Source organism: Furipterus horrens, unplaced genomic scaffold, assembly GCF_987537825.1.
Source record: "Furipterus horrens unplaced genomic scaffold, mFurHor1.1.pri manual_scaffold_6, whole genome shotgun sequence".
NCBI lineage: Eukaryota > Metazoa > Chordata > Mammalia > Chiroptera > Furipteridae > Furipterus > Furipterus horrens.
This window is the reverse complement of record NW_028327176.1, coordinates 179,321,232-179,346,449: the sequence shown is the minus strand read 5'-3', so window position 1 is coordinate 179,346,449 and position 25,218 is coordinate 179,321,232. Positions and strand designations below refer to the sequence as shown.

Below are 25,218 nucleotides of genomic sequence, written 5' to 3'. Positions count from 1 at the left end.
ACTATGGATTTTTATTTATTTTACTTACCTAAGTCAGGCTTTAGGTCAGTAGGCAAGCTTAACTTCCTTGACATCTTTGCTGAAAAATAAAATGGATTTTTAAACTTCTGAACAATCTTTGATTCATATTTATTAATACCAACTGCTCTTGAAGACAGAAGCAAATGTTTGTTACTAAATCTAGATGCTAAGATAATCTGAATGATTAATGATATGGGTGGAAAAATAAATCCTATTTTCAACTTTTTAATATGTACTTACTTTCTGTAATATCTTTTTGTGGTTGAAGCTCTTACTTCAACAAGGAAGACTTTTCTATTCTGTTTATTATTTCTTAGGCTCAAAGGAAAATGTTAGGCTCTTCTATGAGAAGCAAAGTCATTTCTCAGAAGGAAGGTATTGTAGGTAAGGACATCGGAGGCATAAGACTGAGTTTGGGTAAGTAAAATAAAATTGTTCCATCTCCTCATCTTCATAGCTATTGAATTCATTATTTTTAAGTTAATCTCTAGAATGTAGGATGAATCTATATCTACAATCATATTAAGATATTTGATTACATTATAAAATCATTTAGCTCAACCATTTCTTGATATAAGTTAACACCTGTATTTATATTTCAGTGAAAAGCCAAAAACAAAGTCATGTTCAATCTAAAATTATAATATTTACAAAAATGTGAACTACAGATATTTTGATTTTTTACTCAGTATTAGAAGAATAAAATTTAAAAATAAATCACTCTCCATCCTCAAGATCAGTTATTGCCTTAATCTCGGAAGTGATTTAAAGTTAGGAGTTGCTTAACTATATGGTTAGTGCCAGTGCATGCAAAATAGAACAGTGGTTTCCATGTGAAATTTTTCAAAAGCATTTGTTATACATGAATGCGCACAGCAGGTGAAATTTTGGACCGTGAGGAGATATTTAAAGCACAGACCCTGCTAGTCCATAAGAGCACCATGTAAACAAAGAGAAATCCAGTCACTGGACGTAACTTCCACATCTAAGAAAATGGCAAATCCAATGTGAGGAAAGAGGCATTGGACAACCTGGGAAGAAGTGGGGGGAAATCAGGTTTTCACTTCTAAGCTTTATTATAAAAAACAACAATGGGTCAAATATGAATCAGTTTTTTCCCATTTTCACCCCAATTTAATCAATCTCATATAAAAAATAAACGTAATGCAAAACTAAAATAGCCAAATGAAATCTATAGTTACTTGATCTCATATAAATGGTTGCTATTATATTGAATATCCAATTCTGTTAAAATTAGAAGACATTATACTCCAAAACCATATTTTAAAATACAGTATTAAACATTTTTGAGAGAATTCAGAGATTTTCACCAACTGGACACAATCGGATAATATCTGTACAACGTGTATATTCTGTGAAGTAGAAAACTCATTCTGGTACAGTTGAAAGGTACTCTTTCAGAATCAGATGATGTGGACAACTCTCTCCACCCCATCATGATGACTTTGACCCAGTTATTCCAAGCCTTTGGGACTAGTACTTATCAAACTTGAATATGCACACCAGTCAGCTGGGGATCCTGTTAAATCAGATTCTGACTCTGTGCTCCAGGGCTAAGGCCTGCGATTCTGCACTTCTAACAGACTCCCAGAGGATGCAGATGCTGGTCAGCGGCCCACAGGTAGAGCAGAAAGGGTCCCTAAACTGAAAGCACCTTCAGATGAAAACCAAGATGAATTCATCAGCCCAGTATGTATATACATTAACTCCACAACAAACATTTACAAACTTCAATAACTAGTTACAAAATGCAGAAATGTTAAGTATAGTGATCGGGACTGAATTTGGAATTGGATCAAACCTGAGTAGGTGAAACTAAGGGACAAAGTCAGCCTTTCACACAGGTGGCTCTTTCCCCAGTGCCAACCACGGAGGCTCTAGGCTTCCTTCTTATACTTCTTTAAGCCACTGCATGACTGCCTATAGCTACAGCTGTCAATGTGTGTAGGTTGAGGAAGAGAGGATGCTAACTTTATGAGGTTCAGGATACTTCAGAGCAAGTATGAAACTGGCCGACAGGAAAGAGTGAGTTCAGAATGCCCAAGGAGTCTTCTCAGTACTTTGACACCACAGGCTTCATATGCAAAACACATCTTGACAGAAAGGACTTCAGGAGATCCTATGAATTTTTTCACAATGCTTCATTGACATTATGTTTTTTTTTTTTTTTAAATAGCATATTTTATGCCAAATCTTATTACAAAACTAGACATTAATGTAGGGAAACAGACAATGTCTTTTTTTTTAAGCTGCAAAAACTTTACAGACTAAAATGGGGCCGTCTCCATCTGAATGAAGAACAAATTTATAAGTCAGCTTTCCTTCTGTATACCTTTGGACATATCTTGGGATTAAAAAGACACTGAAAGATTCCAACCAAAAACAAAAAATTGTATGTAAAATAGAAGATATTACAGTGGTTTCTGCAGGTAAAAAATAATCATGTATAACTGCGCAACTCACAAAGTTTGTAAAATTCAATAAAGTTAACATGTTTCCCAATAAATATAACTACAAAAACTGGCATGACAAAAAGAAAAACTTGCTAATAACATAAAAATAAAACAAGACTATAATCAAAGAATTATACTTTCAATAATGTTCTCAGCCCTAAGAAATTCATTAAATGATGTCTTTCAAATATTCAAGATCAGATATTTCATGTTACATAGTCCATTCAATATACAGGAAAAAATGAAAGTCATTATATTTAACAAAGGAAATATAACTCCAGGATAAAAAAACCAGACAGAGAAATTATTCCAAAAATTTAATTATGTACAAAGCTGCTTTCATGAAAGGTAGAATTCCTATGAACTAAATTCTAAAAGTTCTTAAGTATATGTAGGACAGTCCCTTCTAACTTTTTACATTATATAACAGTAAAGTAACCTCTACAGTATTATTAAGATGGAAGATACTATAAAGAAATCTTGTTGAGAAAGTGTTAAATTATAATGCTAGTACATAATTAATTTAAGTGATATAACTATTACCAATTGATTCACTAAAACCCCACAAATACAGAGGTAAATAATTGATTCTCCATAAATGAAGAGCCCTTTGCCCAAGAATAAACCACCTTGTTTTAAAAGAGACCAGAGGTGCCAAGTCAGCCAACGTTAATATGACTAAACAGGGTTCAATTTACAACCTGCAGGCAGTATGGATACTATTAATACTTTTAAGAGTTTTTACAATTTAATTTTACTATATAGTAAACTTTGTCAGTTGAGACAAACTAAGTCAATTTCAGCTGTCTAGAAATTCATCCGATTTAATACAATTCAAAAAATATGAGATGGAAATTTGGGGGGAAATAAATAATATAATAACACTATAACAAAAGTTTTAAGATTTAAGTCAAAGATTAAATTTATTCTCTTTTCAAATATGGTATTTCTCAAGCCTTTAAAATTTTTCAGAGAATATCCAAATTTTTATGACCAAAAATCCTAATTTCATTATGTCCCTAATGTTTAATTATATATTTCATCCATCATTGTTGGACTTTGTCAATCTTAGAGTAATTCATTTCAAAGCTATTCATAAAAACAAAAGGATTAATATGAAGTACCCTCCGTTGTTCATTTTTACTGGGGGGGAGGGAGCGGTTTCAGAAAATTCCCATTTAACTCAAGGACAGTGCAGATTACAGACTAAAAGAGTCAATCTTTTAGAGAAGCATTTCCTTGAAACTGAGGAACATGAAATAAAGGTAGAAGAAAATATAAATAAAATGTTAAAGGAAAAAAAATTCAAAATGTAGGAGTATAAAATTGTACTACTTATGGCATAAATTGAACCCTGCTTTATTTTAAAGTAAAGCAAAAATAAAAATTAAGAGAACAACTCACACTGTAAGTCAGAGGAAGAACTGCAACCCCAATTTTACTGATTTTTAATAATTGTTGCCCAATGAGTTTAGAAGAAACACAGCCAAAGAGATTGTTTAGCATAGGAATAACAAATTAATATATATAAATGCAATGCATTAGATAATTTTTTGGTATTGAGTTAGCATTGCATATAGCAAGGATTAGAAACAAAATAGAAATTTCTATTTCCTACCTAGATCACTGGCTACCATCTTGGAAAACTTTCTGCTTTTGGTCTTCACTGAAAATAATATTTTGATATAAAATGTCAAAATCTATTCAAAGTAAGCTAAATGAATTAAACATAATTTTAAAAATACTTTAAAATAAAGATACTATACCCTTTTCTATAAAATTATTCATTTTTTGCTCATCATCTGAATTGTGTGGTGATGAAGAACCTACACAAATGAAGACAATGGAAGGAACAGGCAAACGGTCAGTCACAAGCTCTGAGTTGTCACAAGGAAAAGTTCAAACAAAATAAGCTGGTAACTTCTAAAACAAGTTCCCATACTATGGGCCACAAGTAAACATCGTTAACAAGAATTCTTATAATATTACAGTAAGAAGAGTAGTCAGTAGTGCATTATCTTTAACAGTAAAACAATCCGTAGTGTACATAAATAGTAACTCTAATCTACAGTATTTTTAATAAATTACAACCATTGGGAAAAATTTTGGTACATATTTTATGTTAGAAAACAGATAAAGAAAAATATAAGTAGAGGTCAACTAACACTTTCTGGAAAAAAAATTCTTGATATTAGTTAACTGAATAAGGTTTATCTAGTAGAACTAAGAACCCTGTACAAGTACAGTTATACTGGCAAAACTTATTTAAGTGTTAGCTTTCTAGACACAAACTTCAAATGATCTACAAAATCTACTATTACCATAGAGACCTTTAAAATATTGAGGTTAATACTTACAATTTTAGCTATATTCAAATATTTAAATTTATAAGGTAAGAAATATTATATTTTATGTCAGCTGTGACTTCTGATTATTATAATTTTATTTGTAATTTTCTTTGAAAAGGTGTTTCTAATTTTTCAGTTTAATTTCTAACACATCTTTTATTATGAATGCAATCTTAAGTAGTATCCTAGTTGACTTTTATTAGAATTAAATTATTTTTTATAATACAGTTAAAATGGTATCTCATCCTTTAAATTTTTCGATCTCCTCAACTGCAAATAAATCACTTCTCTTCCTTTGAATTCCCATAACACGTTATCTGTACACTTCTCTTATGATGCTGATCAATTAATACCTTATATTTTAAGTTTGCAAACAGCTGACTTTTCCCACTGGACGGAACTTCTGAAAAGCTGGGCACCAATTGATTTATCTTGGTATCACCTTTGCACTCAGTGAAAGGCTTTCCTGGAGAAATCACTAAATAAACACTTGCCAAAAGAATAAAGCTTTTCTACTAGAAGCAAATATCTCAAACACAACTGGCAATAAACAAAAAGTTTTTTCTGGTCCCCCGTTTTTTATCCCAGTGAAAGCATTGAACCTTAACAAGTTCAAAATTTGACCTCCCTTTGGCCAAATGGAAAATATCCTCAAGGTGACTCTTCACAGACCAAGTAAAACTTGCCAACACTGGCAGGATCCAATTACTTTATAATAGTCTTAAAAGATTACTCTTTAAAAACCAAGTAAGTTTTGCTAAATAGCATTTACAGATCCTTGTAAATCCCATATAAAAAAATCACATAGGTAACATTGAGCTCAATAACATTTTCAGGAATAGAAATAGTATACTTGTTTTTCATATAAATACAACTCACATTTAAATAACAATGGTTATAAGATGATGCTATCAATTTTAAAATATCACTGTTCCTTTTGATACTAAGGAATATAGCCACATGAATATACAAGATTTACTAATACCTGTGTTATTTCCATATATTTGAAAGTAGAGCAGTAGCAAGATAACCTATCTAAATATTAAGTATAAAATTATAAATGTTTAGTATTTCCAACTTAAAATAAGCAACATAAGGCATAACTGTAAATTTAAAAAGCAGATTTATAGATTTTTCCTCCTAATTGAAAATGTCTACCACTGCTTATCATAATTATGTTAGAGCTCACGAAAAAGTTCCAAAAATGTTTTCAGCCCTGGTCAGGGCTCAGTTGCGTGCAGCGCTAACCCATACACCAAAAGGTTGTGGGTTTCCATCATCACTGTGCGGGGCACGTACCTTGGTTGTGGGTTCGATCCCCAATCGGGGCACATACAGGAGGCAACTGATCCATGTTTCTCTCTCCCAGCCCCCCTTCCTCTCTGTCTAAAATCAATAAAACATATCCTCGGTTGAGGATAAAAAAATGTTTTCAGTATGTCCTACTTGAATAGATTTACCAAATTACTGCTTAAATAAACATAGAAAATGTCTACAGCTTTTTGCTTTTTCTAGGGTACACAACAACTCCTGAAGGCACCATTTATATCATGGTATGTGTGGTTTTTTCAATTTGAAATAACCTAACAAATGTTTTTATCATTTTAACATAAACGCATATACAAACATATTTTGAATGCAGTGCAAAAATAAATTCCCAACATTACTAAAGTGTTCAGTGGAGCAATGAATTTAAAAAAAATAAAGATCAAACAGAGACAAAGGAGCAATTTTCTACATTAATTTACGATGGTAGAACTGATTTTATATTTCTAAGACTGATTTATTTAAAAAATAAATGGGAGAGGCAAATTATTTTTGAACAGAACCTTGATACTGACTAAACTGATGAGATAACAAATCTTGATTATGAAATTTAAAACCTTTTCAAAAAAGTTTCTCTTCCTTTACATGTATTAGTTTGAGTAAATACAGTGGTTTTGATAAAGGGCATATTCATTTCTAAAATACTCATCCTCTTCTTAGTATTTATGAGGGGCTCACTTTAATGTCCAACACGCTGTTAATACATTTCCTCTTCTTTCATTGATACCAAGAATTTTCTATTAATCATATTGGTATTAATAATCCATAATGTACCATTTAACTATTTATTTGCCTTATTTATATTCCACTGTAATGTAGAACGTATTTGAGGTTTGTAATTTCATTACAACTTTCTATGGTTTTAATAACCCTTGTGGTTTTAATAATCCCCTTGTGGTTCTTCACATTCACCTCAAACTCGCCCCACCCAGCTTCCTTTCTGATCATCCTAAATTAGTAGAATTTACATGTGTTGGTGAAAATAATATAATAAATTATTCTTTTACTTCCATATTAGAATGCTAATAGAAACAAAGGCAAAAAGTTACAAATGTACAAGTAGTAAGACAACTGGCCCATGACAGGTAGCAAAACTACTGTTAATAATTAAAAACAGACAAGCAGTGAAAGACACAAGCTGTAACAATATAGTGTCAAAGGGGTAGCTTTCCAGAATTTTATTCTAACTCTTACGGTATGTCTGACTAGTTAAGCATGACTGACATCTATCTCTTGCTATATGAAACATGTTTGAGGCAGAACTAGTGTTTATTAAAGTCTGATTTGTTTTTTGTAAAAGTAGCCTTTCCTGATAAGCAGAGATAGATGTAATTCTTCAGAGAATGCTTATATCTTTTACAACAAAATCAAGAGCTAAAGTAAATGAATAAGTCTTATATATATATAGGTAAGAATTTGCGACTTATTAATAATACTTGAGGTCATATAAATTTCTCTGTTAAAACTACACTGTCTTTTCATATCGACCAAAGAGTACAATATATTTGAAAATGTTGAACAATGTTTGGATTTCTTTGGTATGAGAAAGAGAGAATCTGGAGAGTTTTTATCTTACTTAGTTTTTATATTTACCATATTTTTCGCTCCATAAGACGCACTTTTTTTCCCAAAAAGTGGGGGGAAGATGTCTGTGTGTCTTAATGGAGCAAATATTGCGTCACAGACCGTGATGTGTATTACCTGACCTGTCAGTGGTGGTGACAGCTGCTAGAAGCGAAAGCGGTGGGCCCACGCGAAACCCCTGGGGATGCTTAAATGTCCCACTTTACTGCTGAATTTCAGGGCGTCTGGTCAGTACGAAGATAGCGAAGAAAGTGATATCAGTGATTGTGAGCAACTGAGCTTCATAAATTCTGACATTAGCGATGATGAGCTCTTGGGGTTCCCAAAAAACTAGAAGAGTACTTGAACCTTAAAGTCTCTCCTCGTTTGTTAATGACAGTGATGATGGTTCTTAATACCGTTGTTGACTGCTGTTCACTTTACATGGTTGAAATATTATTCTGTTATATTTTATTAAATATTTTACTACACCATTTGGTTTAGAATATTTTTTTTCTTGTTTTCCTCCTCTAAACCTAGGAGCGTCTTATGGTCAGGTGCATCTTATAGTGCGAAAAATATGGTATATACTTAAATATCCTTATATACTTATCTACAATTACTTTTTACTGGGTTATTTCAAATTGCTAGATATATACACCTATTGGAAGTCTGGCTTAAGACAAAAAGGAGTATTAATTTATTTGGCCTCAATCTTGTTAAAATACTTTTGATGGTCATTTAATGTAGTAAAAGATAATGTTTCATGTCCAATACATTCAATTTGCTTATAGCCTTATAATGACTACTGCATTCACATGGCCTTTTGGGAAGTTGAGAAGAACAGAACAGTATTGTATGTAATCAGAAGAAGCAGCAGCAATAATTAACAAATATTATAATTCTAAATTCCAAATTTAGAAATCGCTCTAGTCCTCTAAGATGGGAAATATAGTTACTTGCTCCATATTATTCATTCAGACTTTATTCTACCAATGCTCAGACTTAATATTAGGTGCTAATTATACGAGTGATTCCTATAGATCAATGTTTTATTAGTTTGACGTGTGAATTTAAAATATGAAATTTGAAGATTAAGGAAACCTGAAGGTGGATATATTTTAAGAAATGTTTAACTTGGTCAATAACAGAATGTAATTTTAAAAACAAAATATCACGAAAGCTTTTACAGTCCTATATCTAATAAAATGCTAAACTAAAATATTGGGGAGTAAAGTAAAATGCATTCTTAAGATTCTTTCTGATGCAGTAGAACCAGCTAAGGATCAGAATCTATCTAAGAACAATGTTACCTATGCTAAGAACTATCTTTCCAGTAGAAAGTTGGTGAAAATTCCTAGTAAATGATTTAATAAATATGGTAGTTAAATCTATGAAGTCAACTTTATTAAAGATTAGCAAATTTTCAATCCACTGAAAACAATAAATTCAGGATCCACTTAATCTTATGGAGACTCAAAAGCTACTAAAAATTCCTCTAAAATATTAATTTATACAAATAAGTTACATAAAGATTTAAATATAAATAAGAAAGGACAACTACTTTAATACAGCTATAAAATTGTACTAGATATTACTTTGATCATAAAACAAGAATATATATAAGTAGTCTACAATTATTCTAATTGTCTAGACACCATTAGACAACAAATGTTAAAAACCTTTCATATTTAAATGGATATTATTCAAGGATTAGAGTATTAGTCTACCAACTGATGACAGGCATGCCTAGAGCAAAGACAAGACTGGGCAGCACTAAACCATCTGATCCAATGGTAAGAAGTAAAATATATTTTCCCTAAAAACGTATAACTATTAGAAATCTAAGTGAATAGTTACATCACCCTTAAAAGGTAACAGCTGTAGATTTTTATGTACAGCATTTTTTTTCACTTAATGAGAAAGCAAAAATGCAGTTATGACACTAAGAATAAATATGTGACACAGAAGTTCCTTGTAGGTGCATTTTAAATGCTTATCTATAAAAATGAATACTGATATGCTATGTTGGGTTTTGCAGAATTATAGTTATTAATGAAACAAAAAATTAATTACCAGAAGTTGGAGATTTGCAGCGATCCTCTGGAATTACAGTCCCTTCACTAATATCACATAGACCTGCTAAAAAAACAAAACCAAAAACCAAATCACACCACAGATTTATATAAATGCAGTTTTACCTCCTATTTGTAGTACACATTTAATGATGGTCCATTAAAAAAAAAATCCTGAAGATTAAAAGACTCCTGACATTGATACTATGCTCATTAGTTTTGAGACAGGAACATAAAAACAAATTTATTAAAATACCTCAATCTAATATGACAGTCATCAATTACATAAGAAACAGAATTTCAAGAGACAATTTGCTATCCTTCAGAGAACACTATATGTAACGCAAAATTTTGTTTAAAACCAGTAATTTGAGGGGCACATGATATAATTATTACTAGATTTCTCTTGAGGGGGAATACATACTGGTAGTAAATATGGTGATTGTTACATAACAGGGACCCTCAACTCAGAGTGACTTCCCCTATGCATGTCTCAAACACCTCCCTTAAATATTTTTCAATAATAATTAAAAAATACTTTGTACCTCCAATTTTAAAATATTGCACATTAATCATTTTGCAAGGCTATAACTCTTAAAAACTATCCAATCACATTTTTTTAAAGTTCTACATAAATACTTTCTTTTACAGATTTCTTTTGTGAATTATATAAAACTAATCTATCTTATAATACGGCCTAAATGCATAGGAGAAAACACAGCAAGATATTTTATGCTGTAGACAAGACCTTAAAAGACATGGCAAATGTAAACAACTGGTATGAATATTAATTTGCTTGGTGACTTAAATAAAAAGAATTCTTGCAAATTCTTCAAAAATTACAAAAAACACATCAGAAGTTTGGCGTAGCTGGGCAAGAGACAAGGGCCACACATCTGGGCTTCTGAAAAAGTCAGGTGTCACGTAGACTAGCAGTTTTCCACCTTTTTCACCTCATGGCACATATAAACTAATTACTAAAATTCTGTGGCACACTAAAAATATTTTTGATTTATTCACACTGGATGGCTATTGTTGGGTTAGCTGTTGTTATTTTTTAATTTGGCAATCTAAGGGAAGAAGTCAGTGCCCCTGACTCAATAGTCAGGTATTGCATGTTTTAAAAATTCTTGAGGCACACCAGTTGAAAATCGCTGATGTAACAGATGTGCACATATGACCAGCATCTGCATTTCCATTCCTTTGGTAGAAGATATGATGTCACAATGTCTACAGTCACCTGAAAGCTCTTACAGTAATACTTTCAAGAAACACTGAGTACTGAATTGAGTTTATAAGAAGGATTCTCTATTTTGAACTACACATTATTTGTCTTCATTGGGTAGAAAGTTTTTGAATGACAATCAGTTTTCTTTATAACATTCATCAAACTAGTGTTTCTAGAAAAATACTAGTTTTTTCAGTTCTAAAATGATAGGTGCAATTACAGGTATGCATTTAATCTTTGACAAAATATTTGTTTATGTAAATGATAGCAGGTCTTTAAATGGTAGTGATATATGGTAATAACCCAAACAACCTAAGTATCACCGATGGATGCATGGATTAAGAAAATGCATGTACATATATATACAAACACACAAACCCAATGAAATATCACTAAAAGGAATGAAATTTTGCCGTTTGCCACTACATGGATGGACCTCGAGGGCATTATGCTAAATGAAATTAGAGCAAGACAAAATACGTTATGATCTCACTTATATGTGAACCTGTAAAAAACAAAAACAAACAAACAAACAAAAAAACCTAAGCTCATAGGTACTGAAAAGAGAGTGGTGGTCACCAGAGGCAAGGGAATGTGGGGATGGGACAAATGGGTGAATGGGGTCAAAAACTTCCAGTTATAAAATAAGTCATGGAGATGCACTGTACAGCAGGATGACGATAGTTAATAATACTGTACTGCATATTTGAAAGTTGCTCAGAATAGATCTTAAAAATTCACATCACAAGAAACATTTTTTTGTAACTTTAAAAGTTAACTAGACTCACTGTGGTGATCATTTCACAATGTATACAAATATTGAATCATTATGCTGTACACCTGAAACTAATATAGTGTCATATGTCAATTATACCTCAATAAAAATAAATAAATAGTAGTGGTAATATTCTCTAGTATTACAATGGGCCTAGTACTGGAAAAAATAATCAATTTTGAAAATTTAAGCCTTTTCTATTTTGTAAACTGCTATTAAACACTATAAAAATGTACTATGTGATATAATTCCCATTCTTTAAGACAATAAAATTCCCATTTCTTCTCTAGGAAGAAACATTTAGGAAGGTAAATTACAGCATGTGATAGAGACTCTTTAATTTAGATAATAAATTATTGAATAAGTTAAAACCCCTTCAATGCCTTCTATCTGACACAGGGTAAAAGTCAAAGTCCGACCCTCTGTGCCTGGTTGATGTATATGATCCTATGATATATGACTGTGGCATATAGCATATAGCATATGACTATGGTATACCTTTCTGACTTTATTTCCTCTCCTTTCACGTACTTCCCGACCTCTCTCTCTCTCTCTACTGCAGCCACATTACTCCTCATTGTACCTTGAACTCGATAGGAATATTGCTTCAGAGCCAATGAACTTGCTCCTCTCTGCTTGAAATGTTCTTTGCACAGGCATTCTCATGGATAATAGCTCTCACTTCTTTTAAATCTTTACTCAAAAGTCACCTGGATACTCTCTTTAAAGTTTAACACCCATGTAACTGATATTTCAAATCTCTAACTTAATTATTTTTCCTTTTAGCACTGTTATGCAACTTACTATATACTACTTATCTTTTTAATTGTCTGTCTTTTCCAGTATAATGAGTTCCATGAGGACAGAGATTTTTTCTGTTCTATTACCCATAATAGTGCAGAGCACATGGTAGGTGCTCAGTAAATGCATTCAATAATTGAATTAACATATGTGAATAATTCTGTAGCATATAATCTAATCCATCTTCTCTGTTACTACCAGACTGCCTTCAACAAATATTCCTAGCAATATAGTTATCTATGCTTTGCCCAAAAGTATCCCAAGCCAATTAGTTAGCTGGTAATAACCAATATTTACTAAGTGTTTTTTATGTGCCAAATAGTTCTCAGTGCTTGACTCATTTAACCCTCACTGCAGCCAATAAGGTAGACAGTGTTACCCTCGGGTTACAAAAGAAATGGAGGCGCCGAGTGTTTTGGGTATCTTGTGCAGTGACAAGCACTTAATTACTTCCAGAGACAGTAAACTTGATTGTCATTGTCAGAGATATACACCTTCCTTTCAAATGTTTAAACGAGAGGTTTAATTTACTGTTTAAAATGCTCAACAAGAGACACTCATATGTTATTCCACATAATACATTCACAACTGAGGCACACTACATAAAAGTTAGTATCATGTTATCAACGGACTCAGTAGGTCCTGTGATTTAATCCAGGGATTGGCAGAAGTTTTCTGTGAAGGTCCAGATTGGTTTTGTTGGAGCCAGTCTGTTACAACCGCTCACTTCTAATGTTGTAGCACAAAAGCAGCCATAGATAAAACATAAGCAAATAAGCATGGTGCTGTTCTCATAAAACTTACGTGCACAAATGGGCAGTGAGCCAGATTTGACCTGCAGACAGTAGTTTGCTGACTCCTGTCTAATCAACCTGGCAATCATCAAATTAAACTAGGTATTTAGGTCACTTCTACCTGTCTAGGTCATAAAACCACCACAAAACTCTTTATCAAATACTGATTAACTTGAGGAAACATGTCAACAGGCTACCATGAGCCAGCCTGGTAGTTACCAGATTAAGAAAGTAATATTAATTTTAGTACAACTGACTTTTATTAAATTACCACCGACTTCTATTGATACCTCTATTTTCAATATGCACACAAGACATCAGATACTTAGTAAATCATTCTAGAATTCTGAATGATTTATACATCAAATTTACTGATTTATAAAATATTTGACTTTCATTTAATTAGGAGTACTATACAAATTCTCTTCACAAATTTTCTTGACAGCTCGTTATTATTGCTTGATCTGTCTTCCTTATATAATTTAGCTTAGACTTTAATTTCTCTTTATTAATTTTTTATACCTTTTAGAGAGAAAAATCATTCTTATTAATGAAGATTTGAGAAAAAGTTATTTACTTCTACATTGCTTTTTTAACCATCATTTCAAATCATCCTTAAAATGAGGTCTTAATCCTTCCTTAACTATTTCCATTGTAAATAAACATTTTGCTATATTTCACATTGTTTTTTGGAAATCAGCCTTAATTCAATACAGTACTTACTCATCTATGCAACATTTTTATCCATCTTTGAGTGTATCACTTATTTCTTATACACTATTATTTTTTCCTATAATACACACACATGCAAATTTCAACTGGTACTATTAGGCTCCCATAGCTACTTCTCTTTTTCTATCTTATTGACAATATTGAACCTACTTGAAAGTACTGGCAATTGTATAGTCAAAACTTTTATTTTTAGAGCCTCCTCTCTGTAACTTCTGAAAATATCTTTCCTAAAGTCTAGATAGAGTTAGACAGAGCCAGCTAATTTCCTTCTTTATACTTATCAACTTCCAGGACTAAGTAAGCACATTTTCTTATGTGTCTATTGCTTTCACATTACAAATAAGATCTTATTTGGGGTTTAGAATGATATCCAGAACAGAAATTTTCCATTTGTGTGCTTCATGACGTGAAAAAGTGGCCAGCAAAACTAGACATATATTAACACATTTCACTTATATTAGAATTAAGACTTTTAGCAGACAGGTAGTTGAAACGCTCCATCATTACTTGTCCCTGTGACAGTTTCATAAATGTTATTATGAAGACACTATTTTAGTCAATAGTTCAACTGTATTTTAATATAGCTATAAAACACTTAAACTTAAACAGTAATGTTTTATAAAAAAATTTCATAAGTGACACCTTATTCTTTATGAAAATATATAATTATCTATTGGTAGCAAAAATTTCTCCATTCAAACTGATCTATTAAAAAGAATAGTTGGATGGTTTGGGCTATACTTCAAGACTACATTATAAAATATACACTTTAGTAAGACTATCATTTTTGCAGCAATGCAATTAAAGAATTTTAGTGTCAATTACTCTACATTTAACTTTATTTGAAATATAAATAATTATATTTTAAAATTAAGACAAAAATACTCTTAATATCAAGGCATATTTTAAAATAATTCATTTAATTGAAAATAAATCCTAAATATTATTAAAGTGAGCATAGTAACAATAAGTAAATATCTTAAACTGAGCAAGAAAAACTCAAGATGTTTAGGCACAGGAGGAGTAACTCATCAATATAAAATGAATCAAATAATAATATGAGTAATATGGAGTTTTCTCCAGAGTAAAGCAGAATGCTGTGAAATTTAAGAAAAACTATTTTTAAAATTACACTGCAAAATTGGTCTTTATCCTTGGATAAATTTGGGCAGTTAGTTTCTAGCAATTTTATGTAAATACAATGACGTATCAAGGAGAAAAGAAATTAGTTTTAGGAATAAAAAATATTTTATAAGGTTTGTGGTAAAATTGTTAAACAGTAGTTGTCCCCCCCAAAAAAACAACTTCTCTATTATGACAATGCTCTAACTTTCTAACACTAAATATTAATTTCCTTACTTTATAAAGAAACTGGATTGGGATACAAACATTTCAATAGCTGTTTTCATACACATATTATGAGATGAATTTAAGTAATGAGTACATTATTATAAAGACAGTGTTTTAATAAGCTTTTTTAAAAATAAGTGAGAAATAAAGCAATGATTTTACAGACAAAAGCAAACAAGCCATGATTTTACTGACATGGAATAAATAACTTACTTAAAAAAGAAGAACGGAGTTTTTTCACAGATTCAGAATATAAGCTAGTAAGGCCGCACATGCAAGGAGTCACAATCAGCAAACCTTAGGGAAGCAATGAAAAGTAGAAGGAAAAAAGAGGAGACAAAGATACTAGAATGGTATGGCTGGGACAACTGCTGCTGAAGACAACACATGACAACATGATGACACATACAAACAAAAATGGAAAAAGAATTCAACCAACAAGAGAGTAAGGTCTACGTGCCATCCCCTTTTTCTTCTCCCATGAACTGTGACACAGATCGTATTAGCCAATAATGTGCTGAGGGCAACTGAGAAATGCACCTCAGAGAGAATTTAATTCAGCGGGATTGAGTGAGCGAGCAGAGGCCAGAGTTTCCCAGTGTTCCATGGTACACTGGCAATCTGCAAATGGGTTAAGTCAGCCCGAGACAGGGCTCTCCCCAGTCCCAGGGACTGCAGGGCAGGGTCTGGGCAGCCTGGAACATGCAGGCCTGTTACTGCTGGAGGCCTCTTTAACACACCCCTAAGTGCCAGAGGCCCAAAGCAATTTTCTGTGAGAGCAAGGAGGTAAAAGGGAAAAAAAGAAAAAGTTGAGTACTGGTACAGACGGCTAATTATACATGTGTTCCATGAGGTACTGGCATTAAAACATTTGAAAGTAAGACTGATTACCTAGCAAACACAAAAGGATGTATGAAGAGAACGGATCTGGGTTTGCATTGAGTCAGGCTATCTGAGAACACTACATTTTCAAAGAATTGAAATTCACTTCTGCATCTACTTTTGCACATGGAAAATAGCTATTTTAAAGTTAAATCATTAAAAAAATTAATTGTGGCCTCACAATACCAAACAAAAAGAACAAAACTTCCAAGTAAACTTTTGTTCTATAATGAGGCAAATTTTCCTGTCATAATTTAGCTAAAGAAGTCTGATTCTGTGGTTCTTTCCCAACGTTAAATAAAATCCTAGAATGTTAAAAACAAAAGCAAAATCTAATAACAATATAAAACAAAAAAAGAGGCTCCAACCTTCTACTAGTTTTTGACACTTTACACATTACAGATTAAATCACACAAGCTATTTACCTAACTGAAGTACTTATAGTCACAGAAGTAACTCAGCAGTTACAGAAATCTTAAAAATAAGGATTTTTTTCTTTACCTCCTGAAGGCTGTCGAGATTTACGAGGAGACCGGGGTTCTCTCCGATAAGGATCATTGGAGCCATATAATTCAATAGTGCCCAGGTTGAGGAGTACCGCTTTCTGGAGGTAGTCAACCATCGCAATGCCATTACAATTGCCAAAAACTACCCTGGAATAGGAAAAGAGAAAATATTTTAGCACGAATAATAATTCCAAGAAAAGGTAAGTCTATAACAGACTAAAAAAGAAGCATGATAGGTCTTAGAGAAAATTCCTCTTTAAACAGAAGACTATCACAGACATAAAAATGCAGTTTACATACGGCTTCTCATGGAACTGTGTAGATTTTCCGCACACATTAATGATTACAACAAATATCATTAAAGAAAAAATCTGACACAGGAGTTGCAACTCGATCATAAACATAAATCCTTAGCCTAAGCAATGTGACATCTATTTCTGAGGCTCTCAGGGGAAGATATTTCCTTCTACTGGGAAAGCAGGGAACTGTATCTTCAAGAAAGTTTTCGTAATCGAGTATGAACGAATACATTTTATTCCTTTAAGATCCCTTACGTCAGGAGTAGAAAACTGAAATGCACAGAGGGGCTCTATAAGTAAATAGAACAGGCAGGTGAGGACGGTGGTGAACTGGATAGAGCACAACACATTTAAAGAGAAAAAACTTCAACTCGGTTCCTGCTGACTGTTGCCAAGCAAGAACGGAGACACAGTTCAGGTAATCAGATGGAAGTGGAAACTCTAAATATGGATTTTCACATCAAATAATCTTGGCAACTAGTTCAAATTTTAAAAATAAACAAAAAGGGCTAAACAAAAAACAACTGTGAACCAAATGAGGCCTGTGATCAATCGACCTGCAGCTTCCTTTGAAACTTTGTGTGGTTTCTTTTCCTTATTCCCTGTTTGTTTCCTTTATGGTTTTGGGCAGTAAAATATTAAAAAGGAGGTTCGTGTCCTTACATTGCGCGACAGCAAATAAAAGGCATGAAAGAAAACTGTCTCAGTCCATAACCAGTCTTAGTTGGGTGCACAACTGTAAGGGACAGAGTGGGTGGTAACAGCTAGAGGAAGAGGAAGAGGAAGAGGATGAATGTGTGTCCCTAGGCTACATGGAGGAAGGAGACAGTGACCAACGCACGTCGGGGACTGAACAGTTAGCATGTGGTTTCTCCTATACCACAATGCTGATTTTAATATCAACATAAACGTTATAATAAAAGTATGTGTAATTAACACTATATACTTGAAGGCATGAGTTTATAAGTACACCTGTACTACAGATGAACACTTTCTTAAGCTATTACTATGCTTGTAAAATCTATGCAAGTTAACTTTGTAAGTATAAAGAATAAATTATATAGCTAAGGTAGACCACTTATAGAAGCAGTTTAGTATACAGTCTTTTGGGTCAACATTGTTAGACACCCATTATACCTATTAATAACAGGAAATTATTTTTGAAAGTATATCCAGGAGAGGATATTGAGACTTTAAACCTTTACCTCAAATAATTCAGTGGTCTGTGAGTCATTTGACTTAATATCAGGAAGCAATATGACCATACAGAGAGTAATTATTCAGAACAGAATTGTGTTCCAAATAAACACTAAATCTGGTCAGAAAGTTATATAACTTTTTAGTGATACTATAAAGATCATCATTTCTATTTCAAAAATTAAAAATGTGTGAAATACATGGTGAGACTAAGAAACACAGAAATTATACTTACAGCCCATAAGAAGAATTGACTGCCAGGCTGGTTATTTGTTGTGGTGGTTCTCCTCCTACCCATACCAGCTGAATAACTAGCTCTGTCTGATAACCTGGAGACTGTTTAAGTGGTGAATTTTTAACTCTGTAATAAAGGAAAACATGTTACCTTTTATTTCTTATTAAGCTTATGTAATTAAAGAGTCATACATAAATAACTATACAAAAATAACTTTGCATATGAAATTGTACTGGTATTTTAAAGAGTAAAAATCAGAATCCTATCATCTAGATGCATTTAATCTAGAAGTCAAACATGTACATAAACAAAAAAAATAAAAGAAATAAATCATGTGTAGTATGTTCCACATACAGGGTAGAGGGAGAGAGCAAGGGAGAAGTGGGCAGAAAGGGGGGGGGGGGAGAAGGTCAGGGGGTGCTGGGGAGAAGAATGAGAAGCAGCAGCCTAGGCATTAAGAAGCAGAAAAAAATGTAAGTGACAAAAGCAAACTTAAAACTTATAAATATGGCTTAACTACATGAAAACTCGCCAAAAATATACGTTAAAGACTGAGGTTGAATAAACATATTGGCAATTTATTTTTGTGTGTGACTTTTTCTAAAAAATATATACCTCGATTTAAGATGAGAAACATTTTTTTAATTCTTTTTAAAAAAAATCGATTTTATTGATTATGCTATTACACTTGTCCTGATTTTTTCCCAAAATTTCCCCCTCTCCCCAGCACCCTCCACTCCCTCAGGCCACTCCCACACCTTTTGTTCACGACCATGGGTCATGTGTGTAAGTTCTTTGGCTACTCAAGTTCCTATTCTGTACTTCACACCCTGTGGCTCTTCTGTAACTACCTATATGTACTTCTTAGTCCCCAAGGTGAGGACATTTTTGACTGCACAGACTCTCCAATAACTGCTCTTGTAAAACACATGGAACAATTCTGAGTATTCTGCCTTAGAGTGACAACGTATGAAAGAACAGCAGCAGTAAGAACACTCCAAGTTGAATCTCTTGACCCCAAACTCACAGGTAAGAACCTTTTTAAGTCATTTAGTTGGTTCTTCTAGTGAAGACCATGACACCTGACCTTTTGCTGCGGTACTTGCTATTCTCACTCTGGATAAGAAAAGGGGCAGTATGCTGTCCAAATTTTGGGGTAAACATAAATGGCTACTCCTAGTATTGAGTGAGTTACATCACTTCTGCCCATGCAAGGTCTGCAAGGCAATACACTCAGAACTTACATACACTGGCTGAGGCAGAAGTTCTGATTTTCCCCACGGATCTACCCACTAGTTAGCTGCAGCTGTCCACCTCAAGGCATAGAAATAAAGACTGGATAGCATTCACCTCCACCAGTGACAGCCCCTGTTGACGTAAGCGTAAGCCCGAGTCTGACTGTACTGTTTTTTCCCTGTATGATTACGTGAGGTTCAAGGAAGTATCCACTGTCCCTCTGGCTTATTTAATGTGCTCATCAGAATAGATTCTCAAGAGCGGGAACAGCCATTCAGGGATAATTTTAGAAGTACATATGACTATATAAGCACTTTTGAGACTTAAGTGATGAAGACACACAAAACTCATGGAATTATTTTACTCAGATGAAGAAACAAAAAAAGTTTTTAAGCAAAAATAAGGCAGCCAAAATGGCTGCAGAATCCACAACACGTAAAAAATTAGACACCATATGAAGAAATGACAGAATATGTAAGATTTTGAAACACAAAATGGGAGCAGGTAGGTGTTATGTTTCATGTCTACAATGATTACATGCAAGTTACCATTTTAATGTTCTTGATATATAAATCAATTTGTTTATTTTTTATTGTTTTTCTACTAGTTGTCCTGTTTCCCCCCCCACTACTCTCCCCTACCCTGCCCCCCGGCCCCTGAGTCAATCCCCACCCCATTGTCCATGTCCATGGGTCACTCATACATGTTCCTTGACTAAGACAAGGGTTGAACCTTTATAAAAAGGTCAATTTGTACAAACGTATTTTAAATGTCAAAATAATGTTTGGAGGCTTTGTGGTTTCAAAACAATTGTCTGGACAAATGTCCTGCAAAAGCACAGTTCAAATACTTAAGTAAAAACAAACATAAAACTTTACTGGCAAAAGGAATAGAGCGAACAGCTGTTTTGAAAATGTGTCTTAAAAAAAAAGAAAAAAAAAAAAAACCCAACCAATTAGGTACAAAGGCATTTGTAAAAAAAATTAAAAAATCTCATTATTAGTTATTATAACCTCAACTTGGTTATATTTCTGACTTTTAAAAATGGGCTTAAACAATGTGAAGTTAATAAGTAACTGTTTACCTGAAGATTATTAAAAGGAAAAAATATATATATAACTCAAATTGATCTGTGATAAAAGTCACTAATGAATATGAGTATGTGCATTTTGCACAAAAATCTCGAAAATCTTACCAAAAATATGCTACCAAAATAAAGCTCCAAAAAATTGTACTTTATACACTAATAAAAATTAAATGTAACAAAAAGCTGGAGAAATAAACATTAAAATCAAAAGGAAGGGCATTAATGGGAATGTTACAAATTTAAGTTTAAGGTACAGTAGTACTGAGTAAGTGACAAAAGGGAAGAGTGTACTGGAGAATTCTGTATTTCCAAGTTTTATTCTAACTAAATAGGCGCCAGAACTATAGTGAAAAGGGGGTGTGAGGGTCTGTATGTGAGAGAACGACAAAGGAGGAGAGGAGGAGATAGGACAGAAATCTGAGACCCTTCTGAGCCATGCAGGCGCTAACTTCAGGGCTTACGCGTTTTCAGTCAGAGCAGTTTCTCATCCTTGGCACCATGGCATTTTGAACTGGGTAATCCTTTGCGGTGGGGCCCTGCCCTGCCCTGTGCCCTACAGGATGTTCAGCCTCACCCCTGCCTCCATGCACTAGATGCCAGTAGCACCCCCATTTCCCCTGGTGTGACAACTAGTAATATCTCCAGATACTGCCAAATGCTTCCCGAGGAACAAAATCATCCCCATTTGAGAATTATAGTCATAGAATACACAATCCCAAATTTACGTAAATGCATACAAAATTTTAAAGTTATACTTTAAAAATAATTGTGATATAAAAAAATCTGCCTTATTTTGGGGGTAACTACATTTTTGATTACACAGACATTGTCCACAGCAACTGTTGAACTATTACTCACCAACAGAAGAGATTCTAGGGGATCTAAAGCAAAGCAGTACAAAGCCTGGTTCTTCAACTAACGCAAAGTTCTCTCTTACCACCTTCTCTACCCTGAATCCACTACAGTCTGGCTTTTGCGCACCCCCCCCCCCGCCCCCCACCTCGTGTAACTGAATCTCTTTGACATTTTCCATAACCACTTCTCAGTATTACCCTGTCTTCTCTGTAAATGTAATACTTTTAATCACACTCTTCATAAAACTGTTCACTGAGTTTTAACTCTTTCCTCATTGTTTTATTTCTCTGCCATATTTAAGGCCCATACCCTTACATTTTAAGCATTAAATAATATAAACCAGACAGAAAAAAGGAAAACTTTATCCAATTTATTCCTGTATAAAAGCAAAATGAATGCAGATTTGGAATGCTACAGAAAAGGTATTTATATAATGACACTGTGGTGCTATAGAAGATTCAGAAAAAGACAAGTAAATGATTACAAAGCAACTGAAATTCGAAAGGCCGAATAAACAAAATTTTCAGAATGGTAGAAAGCAGTCTAAACATACATTTCATCACATATAAATCCTGACTGAAAACCAGCAATGGTTTAGAAGACTGAGCTGCAGATGCAGAGGGAAGATCCATGCTGGTCCACTGTCTGCAGATCAAACACCTTCATACTTTAAGGATAAAATCATGGAATGCTATCATGTTCCTCTTGATGCCACAGAAATGTAAGCTGGATCAATCAGAGCAAAGCACAGACAGAGCTGTCCTTATGCCATTTTACTCCATCACAGAGAAATGTTACCGTAGCGTATTAAGGCTCACAATTTATCTAAACTAAAAGATAATTTCCAAAACATCTGTACCTTTTAATAACTTACTTTAAACAAGGGACATTATCCCGAAGGCCATCGGAGGAACTGCTACTGGTGGAAGGATGAGACTGGGGAAGGATGGGCTGAGGATTGGCGCCCCCCACCGGCGTTGGCAGAGGCGGGGCCTGTTCACCCTCCGGGGTCTCCACATCATTTATCTCATATAACAATCGAACTTCAAGCATCTGTTGTAAAAGGAAGATAGCTTATTCACTCCCAGTAAATATGGTTCATTTTTTTACAGTTTATACACACATTTTTAAAGGTAAAAATTAGCAAGATTTCTAAAGATAAGGATTTAGCAAAAAACTCTTTCTGACTCAGCTTTTATAAAGTGATGTGGATGTGTGCAAGTACACACACACACCACACACACAAACAAACATTATGATTTTAGAATTTCTGGCAATTTGTTAATATCATATTAAGAGGATGCTCATACTCAGATTAGCTTTGTTCAAAGGAAACATAATGTATTTAAAGTTTTAAATGTTCAGTAAGATATGCATAAAAATATGCTAGTTTTCAAAACAAGATAAATGGCAATGTAAATACTGAGGTGTTTTTAAAAATCCTAGACAAAACTGACTGCAAATATTCTAAATAATTCAAAATTTTAAAATGTCAGGTTTCTGACATTGAAATAACCATGAGACCATTACCGGAATGACTTCTGTAATAACTTCTTGTTTGCTGAATCTATAAATAATGACATGAGCTGAAACTCCAGCTATGCATAGCATTCTACTTTCTGGACACCAGGAGATGATCTGAATGGCATATGGATCTTCATCTACAATGTCTGTGTTTGGCTTGTCATCTTTACTTCTGGACTTTTCAAATACTTTAGCTGTCTTTAGTTTATATAATACTTGTAGAGTTACTAGATAAAAGATAATATATATTAGATGATTTAATACAAAAAACAAATATAAGGTAATATTTACTCAGTTATACTATGTCAGAAAATAGCTTATATTTATTTGAACAATATTTTTATTCCTAGGTCTACATTTCTCTGTTACACTTTCAGATAATGCATTCACTGTACTCATTGACCAAAACAAAGAGTATTCATTACTCATTGCAGTCATTAAAAAAAAACCCAAAAGCAAAAAACCCCATCCTGATGAATTTAGATAACCTGAAAACAATGCATAACGAGAAATTTTGTAAAAAAATAAATACAGGACTTCCGGCCAAGATGGAGGCTTAGACGGACACGCTAGGTCTCCCTCTACAACTATAGAGGAATACAACTACTTTAAAACAAAGGATAACTAGAAATTCCAGAAAATAAAGCTACACGGAAGCCCAACATATGAAGTTATAAACCAGCGGTGCCATTTGGGCAGGTAAGAGTTAAAGAAGGCAAAGCTGTTTGCGGAGCGGCGGGGCGGGGCGGCGAAAAATCCTGGAGGTAATCAAGCCCCTGGCGTGCGCGACTCCAATCAAGCCCCTGGCTTGCGCGACTCCGGGCGCTGGGGAGCAGCCGCAGCATCGCCTTGAACAGTGAGGCCCAGGGGGGCGGGAGGACGGATCCCGGTCTCCTAGCTGAATAACTGTGTGAATCCATCTTGGACCCCCGCCCCCACAGAAAGCACCACAGAGCTGCGAAATAGGTCGCGGACAGGCAGGCGCCGGCGGTCGCTGATTTGTGACGCGTACGCAGGCACTGCCCCCTGCCCCCCACAGCCGGCCCAGGAAAACAAAACGCATCTGTCAAAATGAGGCAGACAACTATAGAGATCCCGGTAACACAACTCACCAGGCAGCAGATAGAGAACCTGACAGATGAACAGATAAGAAACCTGTCAGAGGCTCAGTTCTGGGCCATTGTCATCAGGTGGCTTACAGAATTCACAAAAGAGCAGGAAAAAGATATGAAAGAAGCGAAAAACTTTCATAACGAAAGGAACAAAACCACATACGAGACAGATGGTGAGGAATCCAGAGTCCATTTCAACAAACTGGAATATGGAGAAGGAACAAGCAGTCAACCAATGCAGCGAGAGGAAATGGCAAGCAACAATGAGAGGATCAGAAACCTCTGGGACAGCTATAAAAGGCCCAACATAAGAATCATTGGTTTGCCAGAGAATGAGGAAGATGAACTAGAACTTGAAAAATTGAGTGAAAATATAATAAAGGAGAACTTCCCAGACTTGGGGAAGGGAATAGACTTGCAGATCCAGGAAGCAAGGAGAGTTCCCAAGAGACTGGACCCAGGGAGAACCACTCCAAGACACATTATAATCAAAATGTCAAAAATTAAAGATAAAGAGAGAATCTTAAAAGCAGCAAGAGAGAAGAAAAGAATTATGTACAAAGGGGTCCCAATTAGACTATCAGCTGACTTCTCAAGGGAAACCCTACAGACAAGAAGGGACTGGCAAGAAATATTCAAAGTAATGAAAATCCAAAACCTACAACCACGAATACTCTATCCAGCGAAATTGTCATTCAGAATAGAAGGACAGAGAAAGTGTTTCCAGGACAAAATAAAACTGAAAGAGTTCATTAGATCCAAACCACTGTTATATGAGAAGTTAAAGGGACTGGTTTA

At 34.0% G+C, this 25,218-nt stretch overlaps 1 protein-coding gene across 5 annotated transcripts in view; it reads right to left on the bottom strand.

Moving 5' to 3' along the window:
* STXBP5 (syntaxin binding protein 5) overlaps window positions 1–25,218 on the bottom strand; it is a 142,538-nt gene that overhangs the window by 20,397 nt on the left and 96,923 nt on the right. The window contains exons 15-23 of one of the 5 annotated variants that reach the window (XM_090279947.1): window positions 23,315–23,535; window positions 22,659–22,837; window positions 18,607–18,732; window positions 16,871–17,022; window positions 9,809–9,874; window positions 6,143–6,229; window positions 4,262–4,321; window positions 4,114–4,161; window positions 29–79 (exon numbers count right to left, since the gene is read on the bottom strand). In XM_090279947.1, coding sequence (XP_090136073.1) covers window positions 29–79; window positions 4,114–4,161; window positions 4,262–4,321; window positions 6,143–6,229; window positions 9,809–9,874; window positions 16,871–17,022; window positions 18,607–18,732; window positions 22,659–22,837; window positions 23,315–23,535 — 990 coding nt within the window. The remainder of the gene's footprint in view (window positions 1–28; window positions 80–4,113; window positions 4,162–4,261; window positions 4,322–6,142; window positions 6,230–9,808; window positions 9,875–16,870; window positions 17,023–18,606; window positions 18,733–22,658; window positions 22,838–23,314; window positions 23,536–25,218) is intronic. The other 4 variants (XM_090279948.1, XM_090279949.1, XM_090279950.1 and 1 more) reach the window with 4 other exon arrangements.